Source organism: Symphalangus syndactylus, chromosome 9, assembly GCF_028878055.3.
Source record: "Symphalangus syndactylus isolate Jambi chromosome 9, NHGRI_mSymSyn1-v2.1_pri, whole genome shotgun sequence".
Lineage (NCBI taxonomy): Eukaryota > Metazoa > Chordata > Mammalia > Primates > Hylobatidae > Symphalangus > Symphalangus syndactylus.
Window position 1 is genome coordinate 51,968,507 of NC_072431.2, and position 26,577 is coordinate 51,995,083.

General features: G+C 36.1%; 1 protein-coding gene and 1 long non-coding RNA gene across 3 annotated transcripts in view; one reads left to right on the forward strand and one right to left on the reverse strand.

Moving 5' to 3' along the window:
- The window catches only part of LOC129489498 (uncharacterized), a 296,391-nt gene extending 287,410 nt beyond the window's left edge, over positions 1-8,981 (reverse strand). For both annotated transcript variants that reach the window (XR_010122497.1, XR_008660014.2), the window contains exon 1: positions 8,961-8,981. This is a non-coding gene — a long non-coding RNA (uncharacterized lncRNA). The remainder of the gene's footprint in view (positions 1-8,960) is intronic.
- MMADHC (metabolism of cobalamin associated D) lies at positions 8,339-26,373 on the forward strand. Its single transcript, XM_055292163.2, has 8 exons — positions 8,339-8,510; positions 9,023-9,083; positions 13,831-13,975; positions 16,423-16,640; positions 19,520-19,625; positions 20,216-20,346; positions 24,838-24,924; positions 25,842-26,373. Exons 2-8 carry the CDS (start codon positions 9,075-9,077, stop codon positions 26,034-26,036), a joined length of 891 nt encoding a protein of 296 aa, XP_055148138.1. The 5' UTR covers positions 8,339-8,510; positions 9,023-9,074; the 3' UTR covers positions 26,037-26,373.
- The last annotated feature ends 204 nt before the right edge of the window (positions 26,374-26,577 follow it).

Here is a 26,577-nt window from a genome sequence, read left to right on the forward strand (position 1 = left end):
CCGCAAGCATTCAAGTACTACTTTGCATTTATTTAATGTTTCATAATTGGTAGAGCATTTCATACTTATTATATTATCTGGATCCTCCTCATGACAACCCTTACGTGGGTATTTTTATGCACACTTAAAGACTCAGAGATGTTAAGGAATTGTCTTTGTAATCTGCATGAAGCTATAAGGAAAAGTCAGAATTCGAATCCAAGTCTCCCAGTACGGTGCAGTGTCTACAAATACAGAAAAAGTTCCTGTGAATACTGCACAAGCTACACATGAAAATTAAGTATCTGAAAAACCCAGTAACATCATGACATAATGCCAAGAAAATGAAAAGATATTCTCAGAAAGAGTCATTGACCTGCCTTACATACTTTCAAACTGTAGAGTCCAGTTGGGTTTTAAAACCACAAAAGCATTCACTTTATTTCCCCAAGTACAGTAAGACATTATTCTGACATGGACTTACTCACACGTACCCAAAATCTCTAAATCTCCAACCACTACTCTCTGTAAACTATTTATATGTCTAGAGATCTTTAAGAAAATCACAGGATAATTCAAATCTGTTTAACTTAGAGCTCATGTTCCCTAGATCTTTACATTTCAAATTTAGAAAATGTTCTTGTAATAATTCTTTTCACTATTAACTATCAAGGTCATTTTTAAATTGTAGAGTACTGACAGCTGGTGTTCATAGTGTATATTGCACTTCTCCCTGAACTGTTTTTATTTCTTACCTGTGATCTTCAAATTCCAGTGTTTATAAAAATTCCCTGAGGAGCTTGTTAAAACATAGATTCCTAAGCCCCCAGTCTTATAGATTCTGATTCTATATATCTGGGGCTATGTACATTGCAAGCACCACTGCTACCATCCCTTTTCCCACCTCCTGGCCAATCTTATTCAAGAGTCTGGAGCAGGGCTTTTCAAACATTATTGAGCATATGAGTCACTAGCAATCTTGTTAAAATACATATTCTGGAACAGTAGTTTGGGGACAGGGCCAGAGATCTTGCATATCTAACAAGCTCCGGGTTGCTTTATACCCCGATTTTAAACCTAGGCATTTCCAGTTCTTATGTAGCTAGATCACCACAGACCAAATCCTCTGAGTTTACAAAATGCAACTTATAGGTGCTTCTTGCTTAGTGGCTAAAGAGACTTTGCTTAAGCCTTCTCCTTAACCCTGTTCTCGACTCTGTCCACACGCTTGGGGCCTAAAGGATAGCCATAGTCACCTCAAGAAGTAGCTAGGAACAAAGAAGGCCATTATCCTGGTGGGAGTCCCACTAAAACCTTTGCCTGCTTTTCTCTAAACCAAATCATTTCCTGATACAAAGGAGACAGAAAGGCCCAGGGCAGTATCACTCCCTATGAGTCACAGTCAGACTAAGAACCAAAATATTAAATCAAGGGCTTCTTTTCTACTGTATCTCAGAGGCATGTAACATTCACTCTCCATAACATTACTCTATACCTTTCATGCATTTCACCTAACAACGGATGGTTAGAACATACAGGAGAGCCTTGGCTTTTCTGGAAATGGCCAGAGCATATGCCTGTCTTCATATACTAAATACGGAAGAACTCTTGCAGCAACCATGCAGGCAACTTCAAAAATGTATTCTCAACAGTTGAGTTGTATAACCAGGTCTAGTATGTTCACATACTTTTACTTATTTTTTTTATTCTTATTACCTTTTTTTTACATGTTATTTTCTTACCACCAGGTAATAATGCTATAGAATCTTTTCTTAAAATAACACAGAATATTGTCTCCAAACGTGCTTTTAGATATGCTTAGTTGAGTGGGAAATATTCCCTGTTGTCTCTTTTGGTTTTATAATACTATTGTCTTTACAGAAAAAGCAGACTGCAATCCAATATCTTTCCAGGTTGAGCATTAGTGATAACTATATATGCCTTAGTTTGCATCCTTTGTTATTCAGATCTAGTGTTTTCTAGAATAAAAAGGAGACCATATGTTAATCAGAAAGTGTTAATGCAGGCAGCTGCAAGAGTGAGATGAGAAAGGAAACCCCAAGGATTACATATTAGCCTCCGAATAATCTCATAATCTGGTACTTTGATCAACCTTTATAGCTCTCTGAAGGCTCCTCTTTACCTCTGAAGGATAAGAACAAACCAAGAGAGAGTGAAAGGAGGAAAACATGCAGATAAGGGAAAATAGAATAACCACTGAGAGACAGCTATTCACCTCTGTCTCTTCTCCTTAGTTTTGTTGTAGTGGGAAAAAAAAAAAAAAAAAAAAAAAAAAAAAAAACCTAGAAATTTTGGAGCCAGACAAATCCAAGTTTGAATCTCACATCCGTTATTGTGTGTTGCTATATGGCTTCAGGTAGTTTACTTAGCCTCTTTGAGTCTCAGTCTGTTTATGAAACACAGAAACTACTCCTTCCCTGGCAGAGTTCTTGGGAAGATAGATGTTAGGTAGGTATGGAGCCTGAAAATAGAACAACAAAGAAAAGCTGTTATTAATGGTCACTGCCACCACTTCATCTGTTTAACTTTCAACAATATTTATTGATTACCTCTCTGTGGCAGGAATATAGTGAAGTCCTAAGAACAGTGAACAGATAAAAAATCTCTGTCCTCAAGAGGTTTATGTTTCATCCTTTGAATACCACAGTAATCAAAATTTCGTCTCTTACTGTTCCACTGAAATTCCTCCAGCAAAGTCACCATTGCCCTATCAATATGATGATCTCTTTTTGGTCCTTAATAAGCCATTGTGTAGCATCTAATAATTTTGAGCAATTATGTTCATAATGTTTAAAATATGTCTTTCTCCTGATTTTTGTCTACCCACTGACTAAAGTTTTTCAGTCTCTGTTGCTAGTTTTCTTCTTTGGTTATTCCTTTAATTGATACTTCCTAGAGCTCTCACTTTTGCCCTTTTTCTTTTATGCTCTCCACTAGTGGCCCTTGATCTTTTCAGAGGCACAGACTCCTTCAAAGACCTAAAGAAGCTCAGCTCCCTTGAAGGGGAAACAGAACCTACTTATAAATATTCAGAAATTTACATGCATTTTCAGGAATTTCACAAATCTTCTTCACTCTCTGCAAAGCCCATCATTGTACTCCAGTTGAAGGGGTTCCAATGGCTTTAACTCTTTGTTAAAAACTCTCAAATTTTGGCTGGGCATGGTAGCTTACACCTGTAATCTCAGCACTTTGGGAGGCCAAGGTTGGCAGATCACTTGAAGTCAGGAGTTTGAGACCAGCTTGGCCAACACGGTGAAACCAGTCTCTACTAAAGATACAAAAATTAGCCCCAGCATGGTGGCACATGCCTGTAATCCCAGATAATCGGGAAGTTGAGGCAGAAGAATCGCTTGAACCTAGGAGGTGGATGTTGCAGTGAGCAGAGATCACTTCAGTGCACTCCAGCCTGGGTGTCAGAGCAAGACTCTGTCAAAAAAAAAAAAAAAAAACCCTCAAATCTTGATCTGTCACACAAACCACTTTCTTGAGCAATAGACCTTTCAAATGACTTCTTGGACAAAAACCCACATGAATGCTCTCAGGCATCTTAAATTAAAATTCAAAATTCAAACTAAGCATATTATCATTCTCCTTAAATTTGCTTTCCTCTTGGGAGGAAGTATCCTATGAAAAAGTGAATACTAGTTTTAAACCAAACAGACCCAGATTTAAATCCAGCCCCAGAAGCTTCAGTAATATATTTCCTCCTTTTGCTTTCATTTTTTCATTTATGATATGAAGATAATAATACCTCAATTTTCTGCATTATTGAGGATTAAAATAGATATTGAAAAAATGCCTATCCAAGTGCCTGCCACATAGGATATATTATACAAATATCCACTTTTTACTGGATTCCCAATCTCAGTAAAAGGAACTCCATTGGCCAAATACCCTGAATCAAAAATTTAGAAGTTGAAGATTCAACTTGTCCTCTTTTCCTCGTCAGCAACCCATGGATAGCTATGTCATGTTGATTCCTTAACTCTCCCCTTCCCTTAGTTCAGGCTCTTTGTGTTCTTCCTCATGGATACTACAAGAGTCTCCTAACTGCTTGATCCAATTGCAGCCCAACACCCTTCCAATCTATTCTCTGCGCTGTAGCCAGAAGATCTTCCCAAGACACAAATCTGGTAATGGCATAACTGCTTAAATCTGCCCGCTTACTTCTCATTGCTTCCAGGATTACATCCGCCTTAGTATTGCACTGAAGACCAATTAAGATCTGGTCCCCATCTACCTCTAACTCAATCCCTTGAACTAGTTGTGGATCTCTCAAACTGCCCACAGTCTTTTGGATTCTATTCCTCTATTCATGTCGCTTCCTTTGCCTGAAATGTTCTCAACCCCCTACACTTCTTCTGGCCACAAGATGATGAAGCACACAGGCCCTCAGAAGATTCTAGCATATACTCTTGGACTTCCAGCTCCATAACCATGAGCTAAATAAATTTCTTTATAAATTAGTCAGTCTGTGGGATTATGTTGTTATTTTATAACAACATAAAATAGACTAAGACAATGACTTAGCTAGAAATGTCAGATTCAAGAATCCAATCAGGGCCATATGGTGTTAGTCTATACCTGTACCATTACATACAACATTCTGCCTTTATAGAATAGCATCAGTAGTGATGGTAGAGGTCTTCAGGCTGGTAACTCCTGGACATACTTAGTTTGGAAGGATAATCTAGAATTCTCTCTTCAAATTTAGAATTTCTCCTCAACTCTAGTTTCCTATCACTAATGTTCGCAAAGTAAAGGTCTCAAATCACCAGCTTCTTTGGCACTTTTCTGCTCTCTTCATCACTGAACAACTTGACACCCACAGACTTTAACTAGGAATCATGAGGTCACAACAGAGAAAGAGAGCTCCCACCCCTTCCTTGGTTGTGCCTTATATCTAGTGTTTTCTGTAAGAAAATATGCAGCTCTCTTTCAATTTCACATCTCAGAAATTGAAAGAGTCTGATGACTTTAGTAATTGGCCCACTTTTGGAGCAACAAATTCCCAGCATAAAAAAGCATCAATTAAAGAAAAAGACAATTTGAAGTCAAAACTTTTGACTTCCATCCCACTACTGACAAGCTGTCTCCTACTATGTATAGGAAAATAGGAAATAAATGTACAACATGAGGATTCTGGGGCAGGGATAATTTCCTAAGATTAAGGTTTTTTGAGATATCAGACGGTTTCCAATGAAAGTCCTAGAATTCCTTCCCTGGATATCCTTAACAAAGACATTCCAAGATATTCTCCTTTATCTGTGATTGAGTATTCATTGATTTGAACAGCTTTAGGAGTGTCAGCCTGTGATTCATAAAGCCTACTAATTTGGACATTACCAATTTGTGGTAATCGGACAGGAGTGGAATGAAGTTTTCTCATGTTATCAACATAGAAGAGCATTTCTTAAATTAACTATATATATGATTGTGGGGAAGATGCTCAAATAACCTAGCAGAATTATTTTCGAATATCTTATAAAAATACAATTGCCAGCAATTGTGCTTCTAGACATTTACTCAACTGACTTGAAACATGTCCACAGAAAAAACTGCACTTAAATACATAATAGCAGCTTTATTCACAATTGTCAAAAACTGGAAGAATCACAATGTTCTTTAATAGGTATAAATGGTGGTACATCTATACATTAGAATACTATTCAGGGATCAAAAAGACAGAAATAAAGACCAGGCATGGAGGCTCATACCTGTAATACTAATGCTTTGTGAGCTGACGTGGGAGGATCCCTTGAGGCCAGAAGTTTGAGGTCCCCTTCTCTACAAAAAAGTTTTTACAATTAGTGAAGCATGATGGTGTGCACCTGTAGTCCCAGCTACCTGGGAAGCTGAGGCAGGAGGATTGCTTGAGCCCAGGAATTGAGGTTACAGTGAGCTATGATCGTGCCACTGGACTGCAGCCTGGGCAACAGAGCTATCAGACCCTGACTTAAAAAAGAATCCATAAAAAGACAGGAATGAACTGTTATGCCACACAAAAACATGGATGAATCTTAAATGCAGCATTACTATGTGAAGAAAATGAGTCTGAAAATGCCACATACTGTATTATTCCATTTCTATGTCATTCTGGAAAAGTCAAAATTACAGAGATGGTAAACACATCAGTGGTTGCTAGAGGTATAGGGAGGTGGGAGGGTTTACTAGATGAAACAAAGGGGATCTTTTTAGAACTACAACTTTTCTGTATGACACTGTAATGATGGTGGATCCATGACACTATGTATGGATTTGTCAAACCCCATAGAAAGAAAATTTGAAGTGAAAAAAATTTTTACTTCTATCCCACTACTACCAGCTGTCTGCTACTATGTACAGGAAAAGAAAAAATAAATGTGCAATATGAGGATTGCACAAAGAGAACTTAAACGGAGGAAGATTTTTTTTAAAAATCTTAGGAACTCAAAGAATCCCAGGAGGTAATGCAGATTGTGGCAACAGATTACAACTGTATTACGAGCACATAAAATAACGTCACTGAGGCCAGGTAGAGGTAGGAGGGAGGGCTGCTGACTTCAGTACCTTTGAAAATAAGTGGAGTCTATAAGATTAAAAGCAAAAGAACTATACATAAGCATTGTACTCTAATCGGTAAATCTGTTTCTCACAGGTATACCTGATAACAGTTCAGAAACAACTATACATGTACTCTGAATATGGGTTGACGGTTCTGAATCCATTATACATGTAACCTGGAATTGAACAGGTAAATGGATGGCGGATGATGAGAGCCAAGTGTCTCACACTGGAGTGGAAGGTTACAGACGAGCAAGCTGCAATGATCCATGTGGTGCTGGAATTGAACTGACGATAACAGCTCTAGTATTTGAACCTAGAACTCCTGTGTAGCTGTCAAAGATACAGGTGGATACATATATAAATACTTACAGATATGCGTATTTAGTCAAGTTAGCATATGCACAAATATCTCCTTGCTCTGTCAGCTGAGAGGGTCTAGAAGCAACAACATCCCAAATGTCCAAATCTTGATTCCTAATATCATTTTCCATTATAAGGACCCTTGGCTCTTTGGGGAAGCAGTTGATTGTAGGATTGGGGCAGCGAATATACAAGATGAGCCTGGAGCATCTTATAGAAATTAAGAAAATGCTCAAGAAGAAATCAATAAATATAAAACGAGGAGGGTCTGTCAAAAAGACACAAATGCCAACTAAAGGAAATCTCATAGCCAAAGCTGGAACCAATATGAACAACAAAATAAAGTAGTATTGGATTATAACCCAAAACGTAAAACAAATACCCATGAGTCCATACTGACAAAATGACTGAATACATAAATAAATGCAGTACAGACAAATATCCCATGCAGAAGAATTCCAAATAGTTCATGAAGATATTCTGTCCTCATAAAGGTGGAGTATAACAATTTCCCATTCCTACAGTTTGGGCTGCACAGAGTGATGTCCTTCCAAAGAGTATAGTATGGAGAGGAAAAGAAAAAGAGTAACCTCACAGTGGAGAAACCTGACAAACCCTACATAGGGAGGTGGAAGGGCTTACTAGATGAAACAAAAGGGATCTTTGTAGAACTATAAAACTTTTCTGTATGACACGGTAATAATGGTGATAAAGGTTAGCATCAACAGTAATAAGTCATGTTGATAGTATATACCGTTGATATGACGTGATGAGAAGATCACTTTACCTTACCTCTTAACTCAAAAAAACCCATAACCTCAGTTAATGCATGAGAAAAATACAAGCAAAACCCAATTGAAGGACATTTGACCAAATGACCGATAAGTCGCTTCAAAACTATTAAGGTTATCAAAAACAAGGAAAGTTTGAGAAACGGTCACGGTCCAGAGGAGCCTGGGAGACATGGTGACGTACTCCGGACAGGATCCTGGAATGGAAAAGAATACCAGGTCGAAAACTAAGGACATCTGGAATAAAATAGGGCTTATGGGCTTTAATCAATTTTTTAAAAAGTATTAGATACATGAAAATGATATACGATTTACAAATCAATCGCCTAATATTTATTTATTGAGCATATTGAGAACCTGGCACTGTGGTAGGGCTGGGGACACAGAAAGAGGTAAGTGCCCTATGCTCAAAAACAGCGATTCATGAAAAATAAACAACTATGACAAAAAGAACAGAAGACTGTATCTCCTGGAGGCAGTAAGGAAGGCTTAAGTTGGGAGGACTATCAAACGCATCGAGGAGTTACTGAAGATTACTTGACCCGCCTAACGCAGGTCGGAAACCCTCCTCTCCATCCACCCAAATCACCCCTTCACCACCTTTTCTCCTCCCTTGCGTTTACCCAATGGCAGGTCGGCTCCACGTAGGCCTACTTTGCGCGTGCGCATCATCGGTTCGACGCGCTCGGAAGCAACTTCTTTTGCCTGCTCACCGCCAGAGTAGGTGCTACCACCGCTGCCGTCGCCGCCGCCATCTTGATGGCAGGAAGAGTCAGGTTCTGGGACAGCTGGACAGAGTGGTGGTGACTGGTACGGATGGTTTCCGCCCATGTTAGCCCCTCCAAATTTGCCCGTGTTAGGGTTACAGCCCTCGGTATTGCCCATATTTTCACTGGGTCCCTGTCGTTGTCCCCAGCCATCCTGTCCCTCTGTCTTTAGTCTCTTCTGCTTCCTCATCCTTCAGATCAGCCCGAAGCTTTGCCTGGAGCTATTGTTACGCAGCCCCAACCTCTGTTAAAGCAGCCGCTTCGATCCCCGGGACTGAATTTTGGCCGCCCAGCCCTCATTCCCCGCCCGAATCTGGTCCGAGTTGTTTTTCCGCGGCTGTAAACCGGAAGGGCTCTGAGCTGCACCGCCCGCTCTGGGCTGGGGGATCTGTGCCCGGCATGGGGGCGAGTTCTGGCCTTCTTAGGGTACGGGGAGAGCTTGGACTTTGGTCCTGACTTGGTGGAGGACACACCTTCGAAGAGTGGACGTTACCTCAGTTGTCTGTTGTTAGAGTTTAATCGGTCACTCGTCTGTTTTGTTGTGTTGTTTCCCAGGAATAACTTTACCAAAGGAAAGCTATTTTGCGAACTAACCTCTCCAGTGGAGATGGCCAATGTGAGTAAATTATCTCCTAAGAATCAGCATAGTAAACTAGTTTGGGAATGTTAGGAAATGAAAGAACGGGTTTAATTATGATGTCATTGGGTGGCATAGTGTTAGACATAATGTATCAGAAATGTCAAGGGAAGCAAGTGGTGTGAAATTATGTTATGCATTGAAGATGGTAGCGTTCTTTTCACTGCAAATACACTTATTTATACAATTTCATTTGTACAGATGTGGAAATTCAAGCACCCTTTCGGTATTTTTTAAATACAGCGTTTCAGTAAATACTGGAATCTATGTTTGGGCCGTTTTTTAGCTTTTGGGTTAGCTAAACTGAAGGGGTTTTTTTTTCTTTTTTTTTTTTTTTTTTAAAAACAGTTTCCGTATTGGAAGTGACCTTCCAAATCCTACAAAATAAGAACAGGAGTTACTCTCATACACCAGAGATATTTATTGACTGTAACTTTCCAGTGATTAGACACATCCTATATATAGAATTCATGTGTAGCGGTCATAAGACATATATATAAAAACAGCTACAATTAAAGTATAAAGTAATAATTTTTTTAGAACCTACACGAAGGTGCAATGCAGATTCAAGGCTTTGTGGAGAGGGGTTTGGGATCACTTCATGAGGGAAACATTTAACTTGAGGTTTGAAAGGTAGGTGGGATTTGTATAGTCTAAAATATGAGCGGGAAGGACAGGAAGGTATATTCAAAGAACTCCCCACCCCGCCTACCCCTTTGAAAAACTAAAAAGTCATTGCTGCCTGCCAACCTGAATGTAAGATGTATGAAAGAGATAAGTGGGAGATAAGGTTGAATTGTGAGGTTGGTACCAAGTAAATGAGAGCCTTGAATGCCGAACTCAGTAATTTAGACTTTATTCTTTAAATTGTGATTATTCACTTAGACCTGTATGCTAGGACGATTTATATGGCAGCAGTTAGCCAGGATGCTATTTTCTGTAATTGAACATGATATTTAAGTCTAAAGTGTGACTGTAGAGACAAGTCATAAGAATAGATTGCTAGTCTTGGCCAAGTTCTATGGTGAATTTTTGCCTACCCATAACCTGCACAGAAAGAGAATGCTGTAAAAGAAGTATGTGGTACTTTCAAAGGAGAGAAATTAATTGAAGTAGAATAGAATGCTATTATTTGACCTGGTTTTATTTTGGTTTAAATGAATAAATTATAATAGTTCAGTAGGGAAGATCCTTTTATAAGTCTTTTGTTAGAAAGAAGTTCATATTAAAATAAATTTAAGTTTCAGTATCCAAATGTACGTTAACAATTTTTGTGTTAATTTATATGGATTGTAAATTCTGGATGGATGTTACTAATGAAATATGCGGATAGGTGTTTCATAACAAGGGGCAAAAATGTTCACGTTTCAGAGTCTAAACAGGTAAATTAAGAAGCCTTCGTGGGGGCTATGACAAAGCCTTTCCGTTAAAAGGGGAGCAGCCTTCCCTTAGCTACAGTGATGTGTTGCTAACTAATGCCATTTGGTTGTGTGAATCCAATACTGCCAGATCTTCTGAGTTTTCAAGAAGAGCCAAATTTCTGGACCTTTTGTGTAAATATTTCGATTTCTCAACGTTTGTATTTAATTCAAATATCTTGCAACACTGTGGGCTGCACAAAAATGTCTGGATAGATGTGGATGCACTACATAAACTACCAGTTTTTAGTTTTTGTACAGACCATATTTTCTTCTTCCATGATCAAAAGCAGAACTTAGTCCTAAGGCAGTGCACAAAAGGCACTTTCTCTTTATATACAAATAAGGATTTCACAGTTAAAACATAATAGCATGTCATCTTCCCAAGTCTAGAAGTTTGAATTTAATCATATATAAAATATGTGCTTATCCTGAAACTAGAATGAACTCTCTGCTGTAATTTTGACTTGCTTTTTGGCTATTATTTTTAATTATGTTCACCAGCTGAACCAGTCGTAAAATCTGTCAAGTTGTCAGAAAATATTCCACTTCCACAATTACAGATTTGATTTTTTTTTTTTTTTTTTTTTTTTTGAGACAGAGTTTCACTCGTTTCCCAGGCTGTAGTGCAATGGCGGAATCTCCGCTCACTGCAAGTCTGGCTCCTGGGTTCAAGTAATTCTCCTGCCTCAGCCTCCCGAATAGCTGGGATTATAGGCGCTTGCCACCACTCCCGGCTAATTGGCTTTTTAAAATATTTTTGGTAGAGACAGGGTTTCACCATGTTGGCCAGGCTAGACCTCAGGTAATTCACCCACCTTCACCTCCCTAAGTGCTGGGATTACAGGCATGAGCCACTGCACCCGGCCAAGATTTGAGAATATTAAAGGTTAACAGGCAAGGTTTGAAACAGATTAGTACTCTCATCAACTGTTCCTTTCAGTGGGCAGTTTAGATGCTGGTTTATTTTGCTATTAAAAGGAAATTTGGTAATTGGATTTTCTTAGGCTAGGAACAAAACTCATATTTTATTATACAACTTTTGTTAAATTTCTATCACCAAGAAAAGAATGTCAAAATATAATCTAATGGGCTTGGTAGACAGGCTAAAATAATAAATAATAATAGGCAATTTTTGAAATAATTTGGATGACCTTTTCCTTCTGTTTTTTGCTTGTGAAACGATGTGAATAATTGCAGATTGTAGTTTAATCATGCTGAAACTAGTTCTAATAATAGTATATAGAATTGTTATGGAAATGAAGTAAAACAATGTATATGTAAAGCACTTACTATAGAACTTGGATCCATAGTGTCCAACATAGATTGATTATTACTATTACATGCTCTCAAATATTGGCCACTTCAGATAATCTTTTATTTTGCTGCTGCTTATTTTGAGCCCTTGCTAAAATATTTTTGGAATTTGAAATATTAGATTCCTTTAGATCCTGAGGCATTCTCTTAAATATCCTTAGTTGTAAAGGTAAATTTGTATTATATAAACACCCAAAAGTCTGAGTTTGTTTAGTAAGTAAAAAACCAAATAATTACCTGTTTCTTTGGGCAAGTTGGGTACAGACCCCAAGAGAAGCTGCTTAAATTTTCAGGTAGACAGAATGCTTTGGAGACATGTATCACAAAGGAGGTTATATTTATCCAGGTCTTAAAGAAAAAGTAAGAATTTGTTAGAATTTTCTAGAATGATAAGGAAACAGTATCTTTTAGCAGAAGAATTCTTATGGCAGTATAAAGAATGAAGAGAAATGGGAAATGTTGGGGAGATATTTTTATGTAATTGAAAAGTAGAGTAGGGGAAGGGAGGGTAAATTTGTAGGAAATTATGTCAGAAAGGCAAAAAGGCCAGTTACGATGCACTCTTATAGTGACAAAGGTGGAAGAAAAAAATAGGTTGGATTTTAGAATACTGTACTTTGTGAAAGGGAAATAGAATAATTCTCAAGTGTCAGATGGCTGGATTTTTCCAATATCCTGGTAACTAATTTTCACACCACCTCTCTACTCCTCCTCCAGTCCATTTTTTATACTGCCCTTAGTGGTACATTTCTCAAAACAGCCTTTTTTTTGTCAGTTTACTCTGACTCTTTCCTGCCTACAAATTAAAATTCTGACTTACTATCTTGATGTAACAAGCCCTTTACCATCTGTGTCAAATATACAGTCTTTTATAGTTGCCCATAAGTTCAATTTCAAAGCTTTTTTGTTGCATTCTTATACCTACCCTCACTGAAATATTTCTCTGTTCCTTTGTTCCTGAAAGTCACTCACTGAAATGCACCTTTTCCCAAGAAAATTTTTACTGTCTTCAAAACTTAATATATCCTCCATGAAACTTACTACCTTTTCTCCCAAGGATTTCTTAACAATTATTCAAACATTTTCATAGCATTTCACAGATGATTTGATATTTGTTCTTTTATCTTTTTCACTAAACTGAGAGTTGCCAGTGTATGTGTGTGTTTTTAATACAAATATCCGGATAGTGCATATTTTAGGCTTTGTGGGCCATAGAATCTCTCTTGTAACTACTTAACTCTGCCATTATGGTGGGAAAGTGACCATAGACAGTACATAAATTAGTATGGCTATGTTACAGTAAAACTTTATTTACCAAAACAGTGGGCTGTATTGGGAAGTCGTTCGCCAATCCCTGCATTAAATGGTTCTGACACAAGTACTTTGTTAAAAAATTTATGAATGAAAGATACTTACACATTCATCCATGTAATACATGACCTCACAGTCTAGTAAGTGAACATACAAGCAGGAAAAAATGTACCACAAAGATATGTGCTGAAATGGAGAAAAGCAGACATTGCCATGAAACCACAATGAAAGGACAGTATGGGAGAGAATTTAAGCGCAATTTATAGCAGTAAAAGAGAGAAAAGTTCGAAAGTAACAGATTTTGGTCCAAAGAGATGTCTTGACAGTTCTTTATTGAGGATAGAAGAATCTTGTTAGTTGTGCTACCTTTTTAGTGTTGTGTCTAAATAAGACAACTTCTAGATGTCTGTTCTCTCATGTGTGGCACTCTTGAATTCTAGCCTTTATTGAAAAGTACATAGACTTTTACCCAAACTAACTTATTACTTGTTTTTTAATATTTATTTTTATTTTTAAAATTACAAGTATACATAACGCTTTCATATAGTAGGTGTTCAGTAAAAGTAGAATAAATGTTGGTTTTAAAAGAACCTTGCAGTGTGAAGATTTGCCAGAGGTTGTCTATGTAAGTATAACATTTATATTCAGAACAAATAATTTTAATTTTGTGTCATTTTTAGGTGCTTTGTAACAGAGCCAGACTGGTTTCCTATCTCCCAGGATTTTGCTCTTTAGTTAAAAGGGTTGTCAATCCCAAAGCCTTTTCGACTGCAGGATCGTCAGGTTCGGATGAGTCTCATGTGGCTGCTGCACCTCCAGATATATGTAAGTGAAAGTTGTTATTGCTTTACTTAAAATTGTTTCAAAACATTTTTAATTTCCTCTAATATTTCTTCTTAAGGCTTAATGGATTTTTCTAAAGTTGTGTTTATTCAGTTGAAAATGATTACAGCTCTGCCTAAATATATTTATGTCAGAAAGCTACAGTATAAAAAAGGAAGAAAGAATAAGTACTGGTTTCTAAAACTTACTTCTTAAACTTTTCTTTCTGTCTTGAAACATAGAGTCTTCCCTGAAACAAATCTCCTTTTGGTCCTGTTAAACCATATTATTATTTTTTCCCACTCTTTGCTAAATTTCATAAGTGTACCTTGTACTTTTTATGTGTTGGTGTTTATTGAACTTACTGCTTTCTACAAATTCTGTTTCTTCTAATCTGTTTGGTACACCACTACCGTGCTAATCATTCTAAAATATTTTAACCATGTCCCTTTCTTGAAAAACCTGTTACCTTTCATTGTTTTCAGCAGTAGTTCCCAGACTACCTTTAAGCCATGAAGCATTGTTCAAGGTAAAAAGAAAAAGGGGGGGTAGGGGGGATAGTCTCTGTGGTAGGTAAGTTTGAGAAATGCTACATGCCATATTCCTGTCTTGGAGGCTTATAATGCACACTAAAATATTAAAGACTCTTAGAAACTTAACCTAATGTGTCCTAAATTAGGAATCCTTTTTTTATGGCACACATTACTTACAATGTAATTTAAGTTTACTTGAGCATTCAGAGCCTTCCATCCTGCCCAAGTTTTGTAACTCTCTATTTACATCACCTGAAGACTAACCATATATTTATAATAGATGAAAGATTTTGCCATTCAAATTATATAAGAGGTTAGTATCTGGAATATATAAAGAATTTATAATAGATCGATAGGAAAAGACAACCCAACAGAAAGTCAGAAAACAAAAGGACATGAATAGGCCTTTCACAGAAAAGAAAACCTGAAATGACCAGTAAACATATGCTCAAATCCACTGCCCAAATCTACTATTAATATGGGACACGTGTTTTCTGTAAAGAGAACTAGAGATTGTTAGACCTTTAAAAACCATCTTGTTCAAAAATAGCTAACAGGTTTTCTCTTGGGAAGTGACTTGAGTAGTCATTAGTGGCTGTCTAGATAGAGCCTTGTTATTCAACATGATCTGCATCAGTATCATTTAGGAGCTTGTTAGAAATGCAAAATCTTGAGCCCCACTCCAGACCTATTAAATCAGAATCTGCATTTAAACTAGATCCCAGATGTGTCTTAAGTACATCTTTAGAGTTTGAGAGGCATTGGACTAGAGTGTTTATGTTGAGAATCTTGAGACGTTGTCTGCGTTCAGCAGGAAATGGTTCCATGATTGATGGGCGATGTATGTCCTAAGTGTGGAAGAGGGATATGGTGGCTCATGATACAGGAATGAGGCAGCCATACTGACATGGCCATTTTCAGTTACTTAGTTCTCTGACAGGATATTTTTAAATATCTATTTTTATTGCTAAGTAGTATGCATAGCAGTTGTCCCTCTGTTTCTCTAAGCCCAGATCTCTACTCTGAGTAATTATTAATTTTCTACTTTATTCTTTTCTGAATCTTTGAATTTTTTATCAGTTAGGATTTTTTTTAAAGTTTTAAGTGAATAAAGTAATGTGGTCTGTTCTGTATTTGCAATCCATATTAACTCATGTGGCTGGTAAACAGAGCATTAGGTCACATGATGTATGATTTTTTTTCCCATTCATGTTTTGTGCCACCAGATAACAGCAGCAGAATGCGCCTCCCCAGACGACCATTACTAAGTTTAGCATCTTTCATTTTAGATCTTCTCTTTACTTAAAAACATGGGCCTGGCGCAGTGGCTCATGACTGTAATCCCAGCACTTTGGGAGGCTGAGGGAGGAGGAGACCTTGTGTCTACCAAAAATTAGCTGGGCATAGTGGTGTGCACCTGCAGTCCCAGCTACTTTGGAGGCTGAGGTGGACCTCAGAGGTCAAGGCTTCAGTGAGCTGCGATCATACCACTGTACTACAAGAGACCCGTCTCAAAAACAAAACAATAAATGAATATGAGGATGTAAATAAATGTTATTATACATGCTGTTCTTTGACTTAGCTTTTTCTTTTAATGCATTGTCTCCTGGATTTCATTCAGTGTCAGTACGTAAAGGTTTTTTGTCTTCTTTTTAATGACATTCAAGCATTTCTTAGTATGGATTAGAGTATTTTATTCAGTCTTTCCCTTAATAACGGACTTGCCTGTGTTCTCTCAATCAGTTGCTTTAATTAGTGTTTTGGAAACAATAGGAAACTATTTATACTCACATGGGAAAGCAGATTTTAAATATCTTTTAGATAAAAATATACATAATTTTAAGAAGAGCATTCTTTCAGTCTACCAGTATACTTGACTATTAAGGAGAAACTGTTCCTTTTGTTGTTTCTCTTCAGGCTCTCGAACAGTGTGGCCTGATGAAACTATGGGACCCTTTGGACCTCAAGATCAGAGGTTCCAGCTTCCTGGGAACATAGGTTTTGATTGTCACCTCAATGGGACTGCTTCACAGAAGAAAAGCCTGGTTCATAAAACTTTGCCTGATGTTCTAGCAGAACCTTTATCAAGTGAAAGACATGAGTTTGTGATGGCACAATATGTGAATGAATTTCAGGTAAATTGTTGGTAACATTTATTGTGCTTTCCTGATTGTTAATGCTATATGACTTTTGATTATTATAAGCATATTACTTTTGTTGAAAAAGTAAAAAATCAATTCCAATACATGTATATACAAAAACAGCATATATAGCTTTGGAAAACTTGGCATTGTCCTCTACAAAGTGTTTGCTATGTAATTTTTTTACTGTAGATTATAATATTTTTAAAATATTTCTTCAAAAATATGTTTTTAAGTACCTACTCTAGATATACATAATGTAATTATGTCTGTATACCGGAAATTTAGGTTCCCTGTTTTTCACTTTTAATAAATGGCAATTAAATTTGTATATGGATCTAATTCCAACTGGTTCTGTATTCCTCTAGCCATTTAAAAGCTTAAGAAAAATTTGAGATCTCTGAAATTGTTCAGATATAGTAAAAAAAAAGGAACCAGTTTCATAAGTTTATTTTTTCTTAAACAATTTCTTAAGGTTTGGGATTTTTTTTCTTTTACATTTTTAAACATTTTAAACTTGCATTTATGATTAAGTGGAAAGCTACATACAATTCAGGGTTTCTATCAAACCCCTGATGTTTATCATTTTTCATATTTTTGCATAGTTTTAGGCTGAGTTTTTTTTATCAAAGCCATATTATAAACAGCAGCAATTCCTTACATTTGAGTTATATTAGATGACCTGACACTGAGACACAGTTGACCTGTCCTGTCTTTTTATCTCAGATAATTCCTTCTCAGCCTTCTTGGCTCCTTGTTCTTCCTGTCTGCCAATTAAATTACATTTCCTCTAAGTTTCTGTCCTACACCTTCTCGTTTGAATCACCCCTTGGTCACTTAATCCCTTGGCCTCCTCCACAGTCTATGTTTTTATAATTTCTAATTCAGTATTTCTATTTCTGACATTTCCAGTTCTATATTTCTATATGCCTACTGAACCATCTTTGTTTGGATGTCTCACAAGTCCCCAGATTTTGTGTGTCTAATACTGAAGTAATCTTTTTTTTCCTTAAAAACCTGTCCTAACTCCCGTATAACCAATACTATTAGTGGAATAACCATCCTCCCCTCTCTCCTAAGATAAAACTTATAGCACCAACCTTCTCTCTCCATCATATCACTATAAATAATATAAAAATCACATCGCTTTTTTCTGTCAAGTTGCTCCTAAAATATTAGTGTCCTTTCAATTCTTTCCCAGAGTTCAAGGCCTCTTTGTCTTACCTGGATTTTTAGAGTCATTGTAGCATGACACACAGTGAAGATAGAATAAATCTGGGTTCAAAGATTGACTCTGCAACTAACTTAATTTTGTGACCTCGAGGAAATTACTTAACCTTTCTAAGCTCCTGTTTCTTTGTTGTTGTTGTTGTTGTTTTGTTTGTTTGTTTTGAGATGAAGTCTCGCTCTGCCACCAGGCTGGAGTGCAGTGGTGCGATCTTGGCTCACTGAAACCTCCGACTCCCTAGTTCCAGTGATTATCCTGCCTCAGCCTCCCGAGTAGCTGAGATTATAGGCACGTACCACCACACCCAGCTAATTTTTGTATTTTTAGTAGAGGTGGGGTTTCACCATGTTGGCCAGAATGATCTCGATCACCTGACCTCGTGATCTGGCCACCTCGGCCTCCCAAAGTTCTGGGATTACAGGCATGAGCCACTGCGCCTGCCCACTCCTGTTTCTTTATATGTCAAATGAGGATAGTAATAATCTCTAGCCCACAATTTTTTTTTTTTTTTTTGCGACAGAGTTTTGCTCTGTTGCCTAGGCTGGAGTGCAATGGCACGATCTTTGCTCACTGCAACCTCTGCCTCCCGGGTTCAAGCAATTGTCGTGCCTCAGCCTCCCAACAAGCAGGGATTACAGGCATATGCCACCATTCCTGGCTAATTTTTGTATTTGATATTACTGTTTCTCATTGCCTGTAGACTAAAGTCCAAATTTCTTAATGCTGACTAAATGGCATTTCACAATTTTGATCCCTTATTCTTCCCACCTTATCTGCCACTACTTCCAATTCCCTCTACACTCCAGCCACAACATACTTGCCATTTTTCTTGAATACACCATTCTATGTCTTTGCACTTTATTATCTTTTGCTGGACTATTTTTCCTCCTGAATTCCTAATCTCTATACCACCTATTTTTTACCTGTCAGACATTACACATTAACTAACTTGTAGCTCAAATATCACCATTTCAATCATTTCCTGATTCCTCCCAGCAAAGTAAGTTTCTTCCTCATCTATGCCCCTAGAAGACTTTATTCATAACTGTATAGCACTTGTCATATTTAATTACATTTATTTGCTTGTGCTTATTTTTTCTTATTGGGCCTGAAATAGCTGAGAGTGAGGACTGAATTTTTTACCATTGCAGCGCCTGCTCCTGTCATAGTGCCTGATGTATAGTAGGCTCTCAGTAAATTTCAGTTGAATAAAAGCCTCTAAGCTCTTCCTGTAGGAAAGGCTGTATTATTTAGTCATGTATCTTGTAAGTTAGTATCATTATCCCCCTTTTACAGATTATAGAAGAAAAGATAAATATTACCATAAAATAGAAGAGGTAACATGAGACACATTATGACATTTTAGTTACTTAGCCAATTTCTGTTCATAGCAAGTTTTAGAATATCAGTATATTTATATATTCATGCTCTGCTGTATTCACATTTTTTGAACTTCCAAATCTTATATTCATTGTAGAGAAAAGTTTGAGTAAATGAGAAAACGTTATTACCTCACCTCCCAGTTAGATTATAATTATCGTAAAAACAAACAAAAAGCTTTCTAAGGAAGACAAGTTTATAACAGGCAAGATACCATTTTATTTGAACTCCAGATTTTGTTGACTTACATCCTTGTTCCCCTTAGGGTAATGATGCACCTGTTGAACAAGAAATTAACAGTGCAGAAACTTACTTTGAAAGTGCCAGAGTAGAGTGTGCAATACAAACATGTCCAGAATTGCTGCGAAAAGGTATGTCATGCTTTATACTTTGAAACACTGTTACTAATTTTTTTAATATGTTGAATAATGTACTCTATAGAAATTGGAATGCTCTATACCTTAATATTATATTTTACTGTATCTGGCTGGAAGTGATTACATGGCCAAGATAAAGGCTTTCAAATGTCCTGTGACATCTGACCTCATGCTGCTATTAGATAGGAAGAGTAAAATTTTTAATAACTTTTTTCCTAAGGCTAAAGTAATTTTTACTCCTGGGTGATTATTAGAGTTATAATTTTATGAGTTAATATAATACTGAAGAATCTTAACAGTAAGCATTTTTGAAAATTATATTAACCCCAAATAATGTGTAATCCTACTTACCCTTCAGGATTGTTAGTAGTAATATTTCAGTTCATCCAACAAAAGCGGAAGTAAACAAAACTAAGTTAATTTTACCCTTTTCAAAAATAACATACATTTATAAAAATAATCTAACACCACAGTAATTTTACTTAATCAGCATTTTTCTAAAGAAGTACTTTTATCCTTCTTTAAAAATTTGTTCTTTAAAAATCAAATTCTTTTATACCTGGAATGTTTATTTTTATTTGTAGATTTTGAATCACTGTTTCCAGAAGTAGCTAATAGCAAACTAATGATTCTGACTGTAACACAGAAAACTAAAAATGATATGACTGTCTGGAGTGAAGAAGTAGAAATTGAAAGAGAAGTGCTCTTAGAAAAGGTAATTCCTTCAATTGCTAATAATTTAATTTTATGGTCATTATTTAAGTAACAGTGACCAATGTCTTAAAATGATGACTGTCATTTCCACCCTTTATTCATTTTCTGCCAAAGTATTGTAATACTAAAGGACTTACATCTTTTTTGAGAATAAAAGTGCAGCTTTTTTAGTATCCTTAAAAATTTAGATTCTGTTTATTGCTTTCCTCAATTTATTTTTAAAAAGTCTATTTTGGAAAATGACAAAAAGGTAAAATTAACTCTTTATCCTTCTTCCCTCAGCCTCCCGCTCCCCCTCCTTCTCCATCTCCCCCTTCATCTCCCCATCTTCCCTTCCATCTCTATCGCCTTTCTCCTGGGCTTAGAACATGTCAAAATAAAGAGTGAAAATTATGCCAGCTGTCTCCAAGAGTAAACAGTAACAGTATGCAATACAATAATAGTATAATAACGTATACCCACATTTTTTTCTGTGGTTTGCTTTTAACCTAAAGTATGCTTTGACATTTTTCCATACTTACACATAGATAGATTTCATTTTTTATAAAATCTGCATAGTATTGTATCACATGGGTAAACCATAAACTTTTTAATTTATTTAAGAATTTTAACTGGGTGCAGTGGCTCACGCCTATATTTCTAACACTTTGGGAGGCTGAGGCCAGAGGATTGCTTGAGTCCAGGAGCTTGAGACCAACCTGGGCAATGTAGCGAGACCCTGTCTCTACAAAAAAAATTATCCAGTGTAGTGGTGCACACCTGTAGTCCCAGCTACTCTGGAGGCTGAGGTGGCGGATCACTGGAGCCTGAGAGGTCGAGGCTCTAGTGAGCCTTGATGGTGCTACTGCCCTTCAGCCTGAGCAACAAAGTGATATCTCCCATCTCTTATAAAAGAAGTTTCTTAGTCATTTATAAGTTTAAAATCCAACTTTTGCTATTATAGGCAGCAAGCAGTGACAGTCTTTTTACAAATACTTTTATGCATGCTAATATCTATGGATTCCTAAATAGAGAATTGCTGAATCATTGTGTATCTACATTTTAAATTTTGATAAGACACTTCCAATTTGCCCATCAAAAACATTGTTCTAGTATATATGCTGTTATGCTAGCTTACCCTGGGTGTTAGCAGTTCTTTCCAACTCAGGTTAGCTAAGGGGCCCAAGTCACTAACTTGAGTTAAAAAATCCCTTTAGTGATTTCTGTGCAGGATGTTAGGAAGTATTTTATATTTTCTTTGGGATTAGATGTATGGTCTTTATTTGTAAAAGTATATTGTAATTTACATATTCAACAACATTATAATTTCACATTTAAATGTCATATAGCTGCTGATAGAATTTGTGTGGTTTTTAACAATCACAAACATATTTTATACTAATTAACAAGGGAGTTATAGAGAGGTATAGGATGTTTTCTATTTACATATTAAAATAATGCTTAGTAAATATATACTCATCACTATCATTGAAGTGCTAGTATATTGTCTCGTATGTTGCATTAGCGGTTCTAATTTTTGGTCAGTTTAAGATTCTGAACCTAATTTGATACTGACTCCAGTATAGTTCTAAGTTTCCTATAACCAGTTTCAGGGCTTTGAATGGCAACATGCTTCATCTTGAGAGTTTTAATTTTGTAATGACTGAAGCTACTTTATTTTCTGTGGAAAAAGAGTTTCTTTGATTAAAGATTTCTTTGTGATTATTTTGGACTCACACCTAGCTCTCCAAGTAAATATTTGGTATTTTATGGTTTAAATCTATTCTAATTTTTTCCAGCAGATGTCAGTGTTGGTGAACAGAAATCCTAAGAAAAATACTTCAGCTGGTTTTTTTTGTGTTAATTTGAGATTCTTTCAGTTAACCTTTGTAAACATTTGATTGCATTGCATTGTTTTGCTCTCCTTGTAGTGTTTATGTATGACACATCTGTTCATTAAATTGAAATACATTCTAATGACTATTTTCTAAGCCATATTCAGTAGTTTTCCTATTTTTAAGAATTATGAGGATTAATAAAATACAGCAATAAATATTAAATATGGAAGATAATCTAAAGAATACAGTATTATCTTAATGGTTATTGTTAGTTTACAAGCAAGTATTAAGAGAAAACTTAGATCAACTAACTTTTTCTATAAAGGGTGTTAAAAGACAAATTATAACAAATTTAAAGATCTAATTGGTTTTTATTTGAAATTCTAGAATTAAGCAACGCCTCATTCTGTAAAATAGATTGAGTGTTACAAACAGCTAAGCAGAGGAGGTTGGCTTCATAGATGGCAAAGGGCTGGATAAAGCAGAAATAGGAAACAAAGTTACTTTCCTTATAGGGTTAAAACACAGGTGGCTTTCTTATGCTGGCTCAGGTAAACTAGGCCCATTATGATTGGTTGCTGTGAATCTCCTGAGTTTTTTGTTGTTTGTTTGTTTGTTTGAAAACTAGTCTGTTTCAGAATTCAGTTCAATTAGGCGGTACCTAGCATGAGTGACTCCATTCTGGTTTGGTCTCATCTCTTGCGACCTAGTGCAGGAGGCTAGTCCAAAACAAGGAGCTCCCATAAAATCTGTTTAACAAGGGCCAAATAGTAAATATTTTAGCTTTTATAGGCCCTAGGGTCTCAGCTACCCTGCTCTACCCTTGTGTTATTAAAGCTTCTGTAGACAATATGTAAATGAATTGCCATGGCTGTGTCCAGTAAAACTGTTTATCCAAACAGACACCAGATCAGATTTGGCCCTTGGGCTGTAGCTTACTAACCTCTAAATTACAATATAGTCTTGATTTGTAAGGCTTGGACTTTTGGAGATCTCAGCTGAAATACCAGAGTTGGTCAGTAAGGTCTTTTCATTCTGGGTGGGTCAGAAATCCATGTGTCCGAGCACTGCGTGACACATGGATTTCTAGGCCTCTTGGAATCTTGCCTCATGAGTGCACAGCTCAGCCCTTAGCTAAGAAACCCTGGTGAATAGTTGTGCAGACTAACTCAGGAGCCTATTTTACGTATCCTTCTTTTCCAGTACCTTGCCCTACAAATCCCAGGTGCCTCAGCTGTCTGGAACTCTTGCTTTCTACCTCCTCAGCTTCAGTGACACCATCGCTTTGCTGGGGCTCTAGTTCTTTGCCCTGTGACAGGCAAATGTCCACAGACAGAAAGCTGTAGCACATATGGGGATTACTTCATTTGTTTCCCTTCTCTCAAAGATTATAGTCTTGTCTCACCTGTTGTTCAGGGTCTAAAAATAGTTACCTTGTATATTTTGATCAGTTTTATAGTTTTACAACAGGATGGTGAGTTCAGTACCTGTTAACTCTGTTATGGCCAGAAGTGGAACTGTGCCCTTGATTTTTTTTTTTTTTTTTTTGAGACGGAGTCTCTCTGTCTGATCTCGGCTCACTGCAACCTCTGCCTCCCGGGTTCAAGCAGTTCTGCTTCAGCCTCCTGAGCAGCTGTGTGCCCTTGTTTTTAAACATTCATGATCTCTTCTTTATTTCAACAGTGTAATCTGGTCTTAATATTTGTTACTGTCTTTTCACTACTTAGACTTCTGATAAAGCTAATAAAATATAAGTTAGGATGGTAAGACCAAAATTTTTATACATGCACATGGTAGTAGTAATTGTATACTATATAAAAGATAGAGAAGAATATATAATGAAAAGCAAGTGCCTTGTTTAACTCAGTACACCATTTACCAGGTTATATTATTTTTATGTGTCTTTTCAGAATTATTTCATGACTATGTGAGTAGATAGATGTATATTGAAGGACACAAACAAGTAAATGTTTTTAAACACCTTTCATTTAAACGAATGAATGTTTCAGATCTTTTCACTAAGAGCATTTTATTTTCCTTTACCTATTTATTTTTTTTTTTTTTTTGAGATGGAGTCTTGCTTTGTTGCCCAGACTGGAGTGCAGTGGCGGGATCTTGGCTCACTGCAAGCTCTGCCTCCCAGGTTCACGCCATTCTCCTGCCTCAGCCTCCCAAGTAGCTGGGACTACAGGCACCTGCCACCATGCCTGCCTAATTTTTTTGTATTTTTAGTAGAGATGGGGGTTTCACTGTGTTAGCCAGGATGGTCTCAATCTCCTGACCTCACCTATTTCTATTAAAATACCTATTTAGTATTTTACCTATTTCTGTTATCACCATAGTAATACAAAATAGCAACCATAGTTGATAGTTTATGACAGATTCAGAAGTTAGTAGTACAGAACTGAATAGAAGTAGTTCATAAAGTAAGAAAGAACTCAGAAGAAAAAGTATAGAATTTAGTCTTTTTAAAATAAAGTGTTGTATTAACCATTATCTTCTGGAATGGTAAAAATAATCTTAACGCCTTTACAGTCTAATTTGCCATTGGTTTTTATTTTTTATTAATCCTGAAGTCTTTTCTGAAACAAGGTAGTCACTTAAAATTTTATTTAAAAATAAAACAATTTCTAGTAATGCTATCTTAAGTGTATTATTTGTGACTTCCATTGCAGTTCATCAGTGGTGCTAAGGAAATTTGCTATGCCCTTCGAGCTGAGGGTTATTGGGCTGACTTTATTGACCCATCATCTGGTTTGGCAGTGAGTAATTATCATTTGAAAATCAGATTATGTGAAGTAGAGATGATTTTTATTATAAAATTTGTTTATAACTTTGATAATAGATTAAGACTTTTTAAAAATCTCACAGTTTTACCCAAAGAAGTACTACTGTGAGTCAGTTGAATTCACAACTTTTGAGAGACCTCCATCACTCACAGTTAAGTTTCTCCATCACTTTAATTTTTTTAATTAAAAATGTTTTTACTTTCTGCTCTCACTAGTAGATATTATATATTTGATTTGCATTGAATTAGTGTGTTTACTTTTTATAAGTTAAAAATTATAAATTGGTACAGTCTAGTTTCTGTAAGGAAGAAATAATTATTCTTAGAATTAATTGAGTAAAATACAGGTGGTAAAAATAAATACTTAGACCAGTAAATTTTTGGAAATTAACATTTATAAGGTTATACTTTGAAGAAATAACTGAACTACCACTAGTCACATTTTAAATTCTGGATATATCTTTCAGTAACAAGTAGTAATTAAATCATTTTTTGAATCTTAAGATAGGAATATATACCATTTCTTCTCAAAGTCAAATAAAAATATAATCGAGAAATGAAAAACTTTTGCTTGGGCTTTAGTTTCCTTGTCTTGAAAATGATGGTGAACTGTAGATAATTGTCTAGGGTTTATTCCATCTTTAAAGGATGCAGTATTATGCATTTGATTCTAGGTAACATGTAATTAGCTAGATCATTTCACATTTCCGGAATGCATAGGAATTTGGGGAAAGGGGTGTTAAGGCAGTTTAAGTGTTGCATGTGACTTTTTACTTATTTAGTTTTTTAAATATTTGGAGTATTAAAGTAGATAGGTGTTCATGTTTACCTGAAAATTATTACTAAAATGTCTTTCTTACTAATGAAAATATTTCATTTTTATTTCCTCAGTTTTTTGGACCATATACAAACAACACTCTTTTTGAAACTGATGAACGCTACCGACATTTAGGATTCTCTGTTGATGACCTTGGATGCTGTAAAGTGATTCGTCATAGTCTCTGGGGTACCCATGTAGTTGTAGGGAGTATCTTCACTAATGCAACACCAGACAGCCATATTATGAAGAAATTAAGTGGAAATTAGCAGAAATATCCATTTATTTGCTGTACTATTTGTATGTAATATTTGGGTTGATCTATAAATACTGTCAGACTAAAGTTTTTAAAACATACTTATTTCCAAGTATTTATTTCAGCATTTATGAATTTACAACATTGGCAAGTGATCTGGGATTTTAAAATCACAAATGTTCATTATTCATGTCATTGGACACATTGAGCACATCCACACTGTAAAGGATGTGGTAATTAGCTTGTAACCGGGGTATGATCTGCTATTGTTATTTCTCCCCTTTATTGGAAAAAGGCCTCAGTTTTAATTATTTTCTTCCTGAAATAAATCACACATTTGGTTACAATAATGTGTGTTTTCATCACAATATTTTTTAAATACCATTATTGATTCTTAAATGTTTCTATATTAATCTTTTTAAAATTCTTTTTAATAATGCAGTTGAGAATTTTGGATTCATTGTAGACTTTTTCAAATTTTCTTTTATCTTTATTGTCTATTAAGTGTTGTGGTACCAGTCCGAGTATTACCTTGAAATAATTTATGTTCAGGA

Coding starts and splice junctions, on each gene's coding strand:
- MMADHC (XM_055292163.2), top strand. Junction 19,626..20,215: donor TCCAGAATTGCTGCGAAAAG/GTATGTCATGCT, acceptor TTTTATTTGTAG/ATTTTGAATCACTGTTTCCA. Junction 20,347..24,837: donor GAGAAGTGCTCTTAGAAAAG/GTAATTCCTTCA, acceptor CTTCCATTGCAG/TTCATCAGTGGTGCTAAGGA.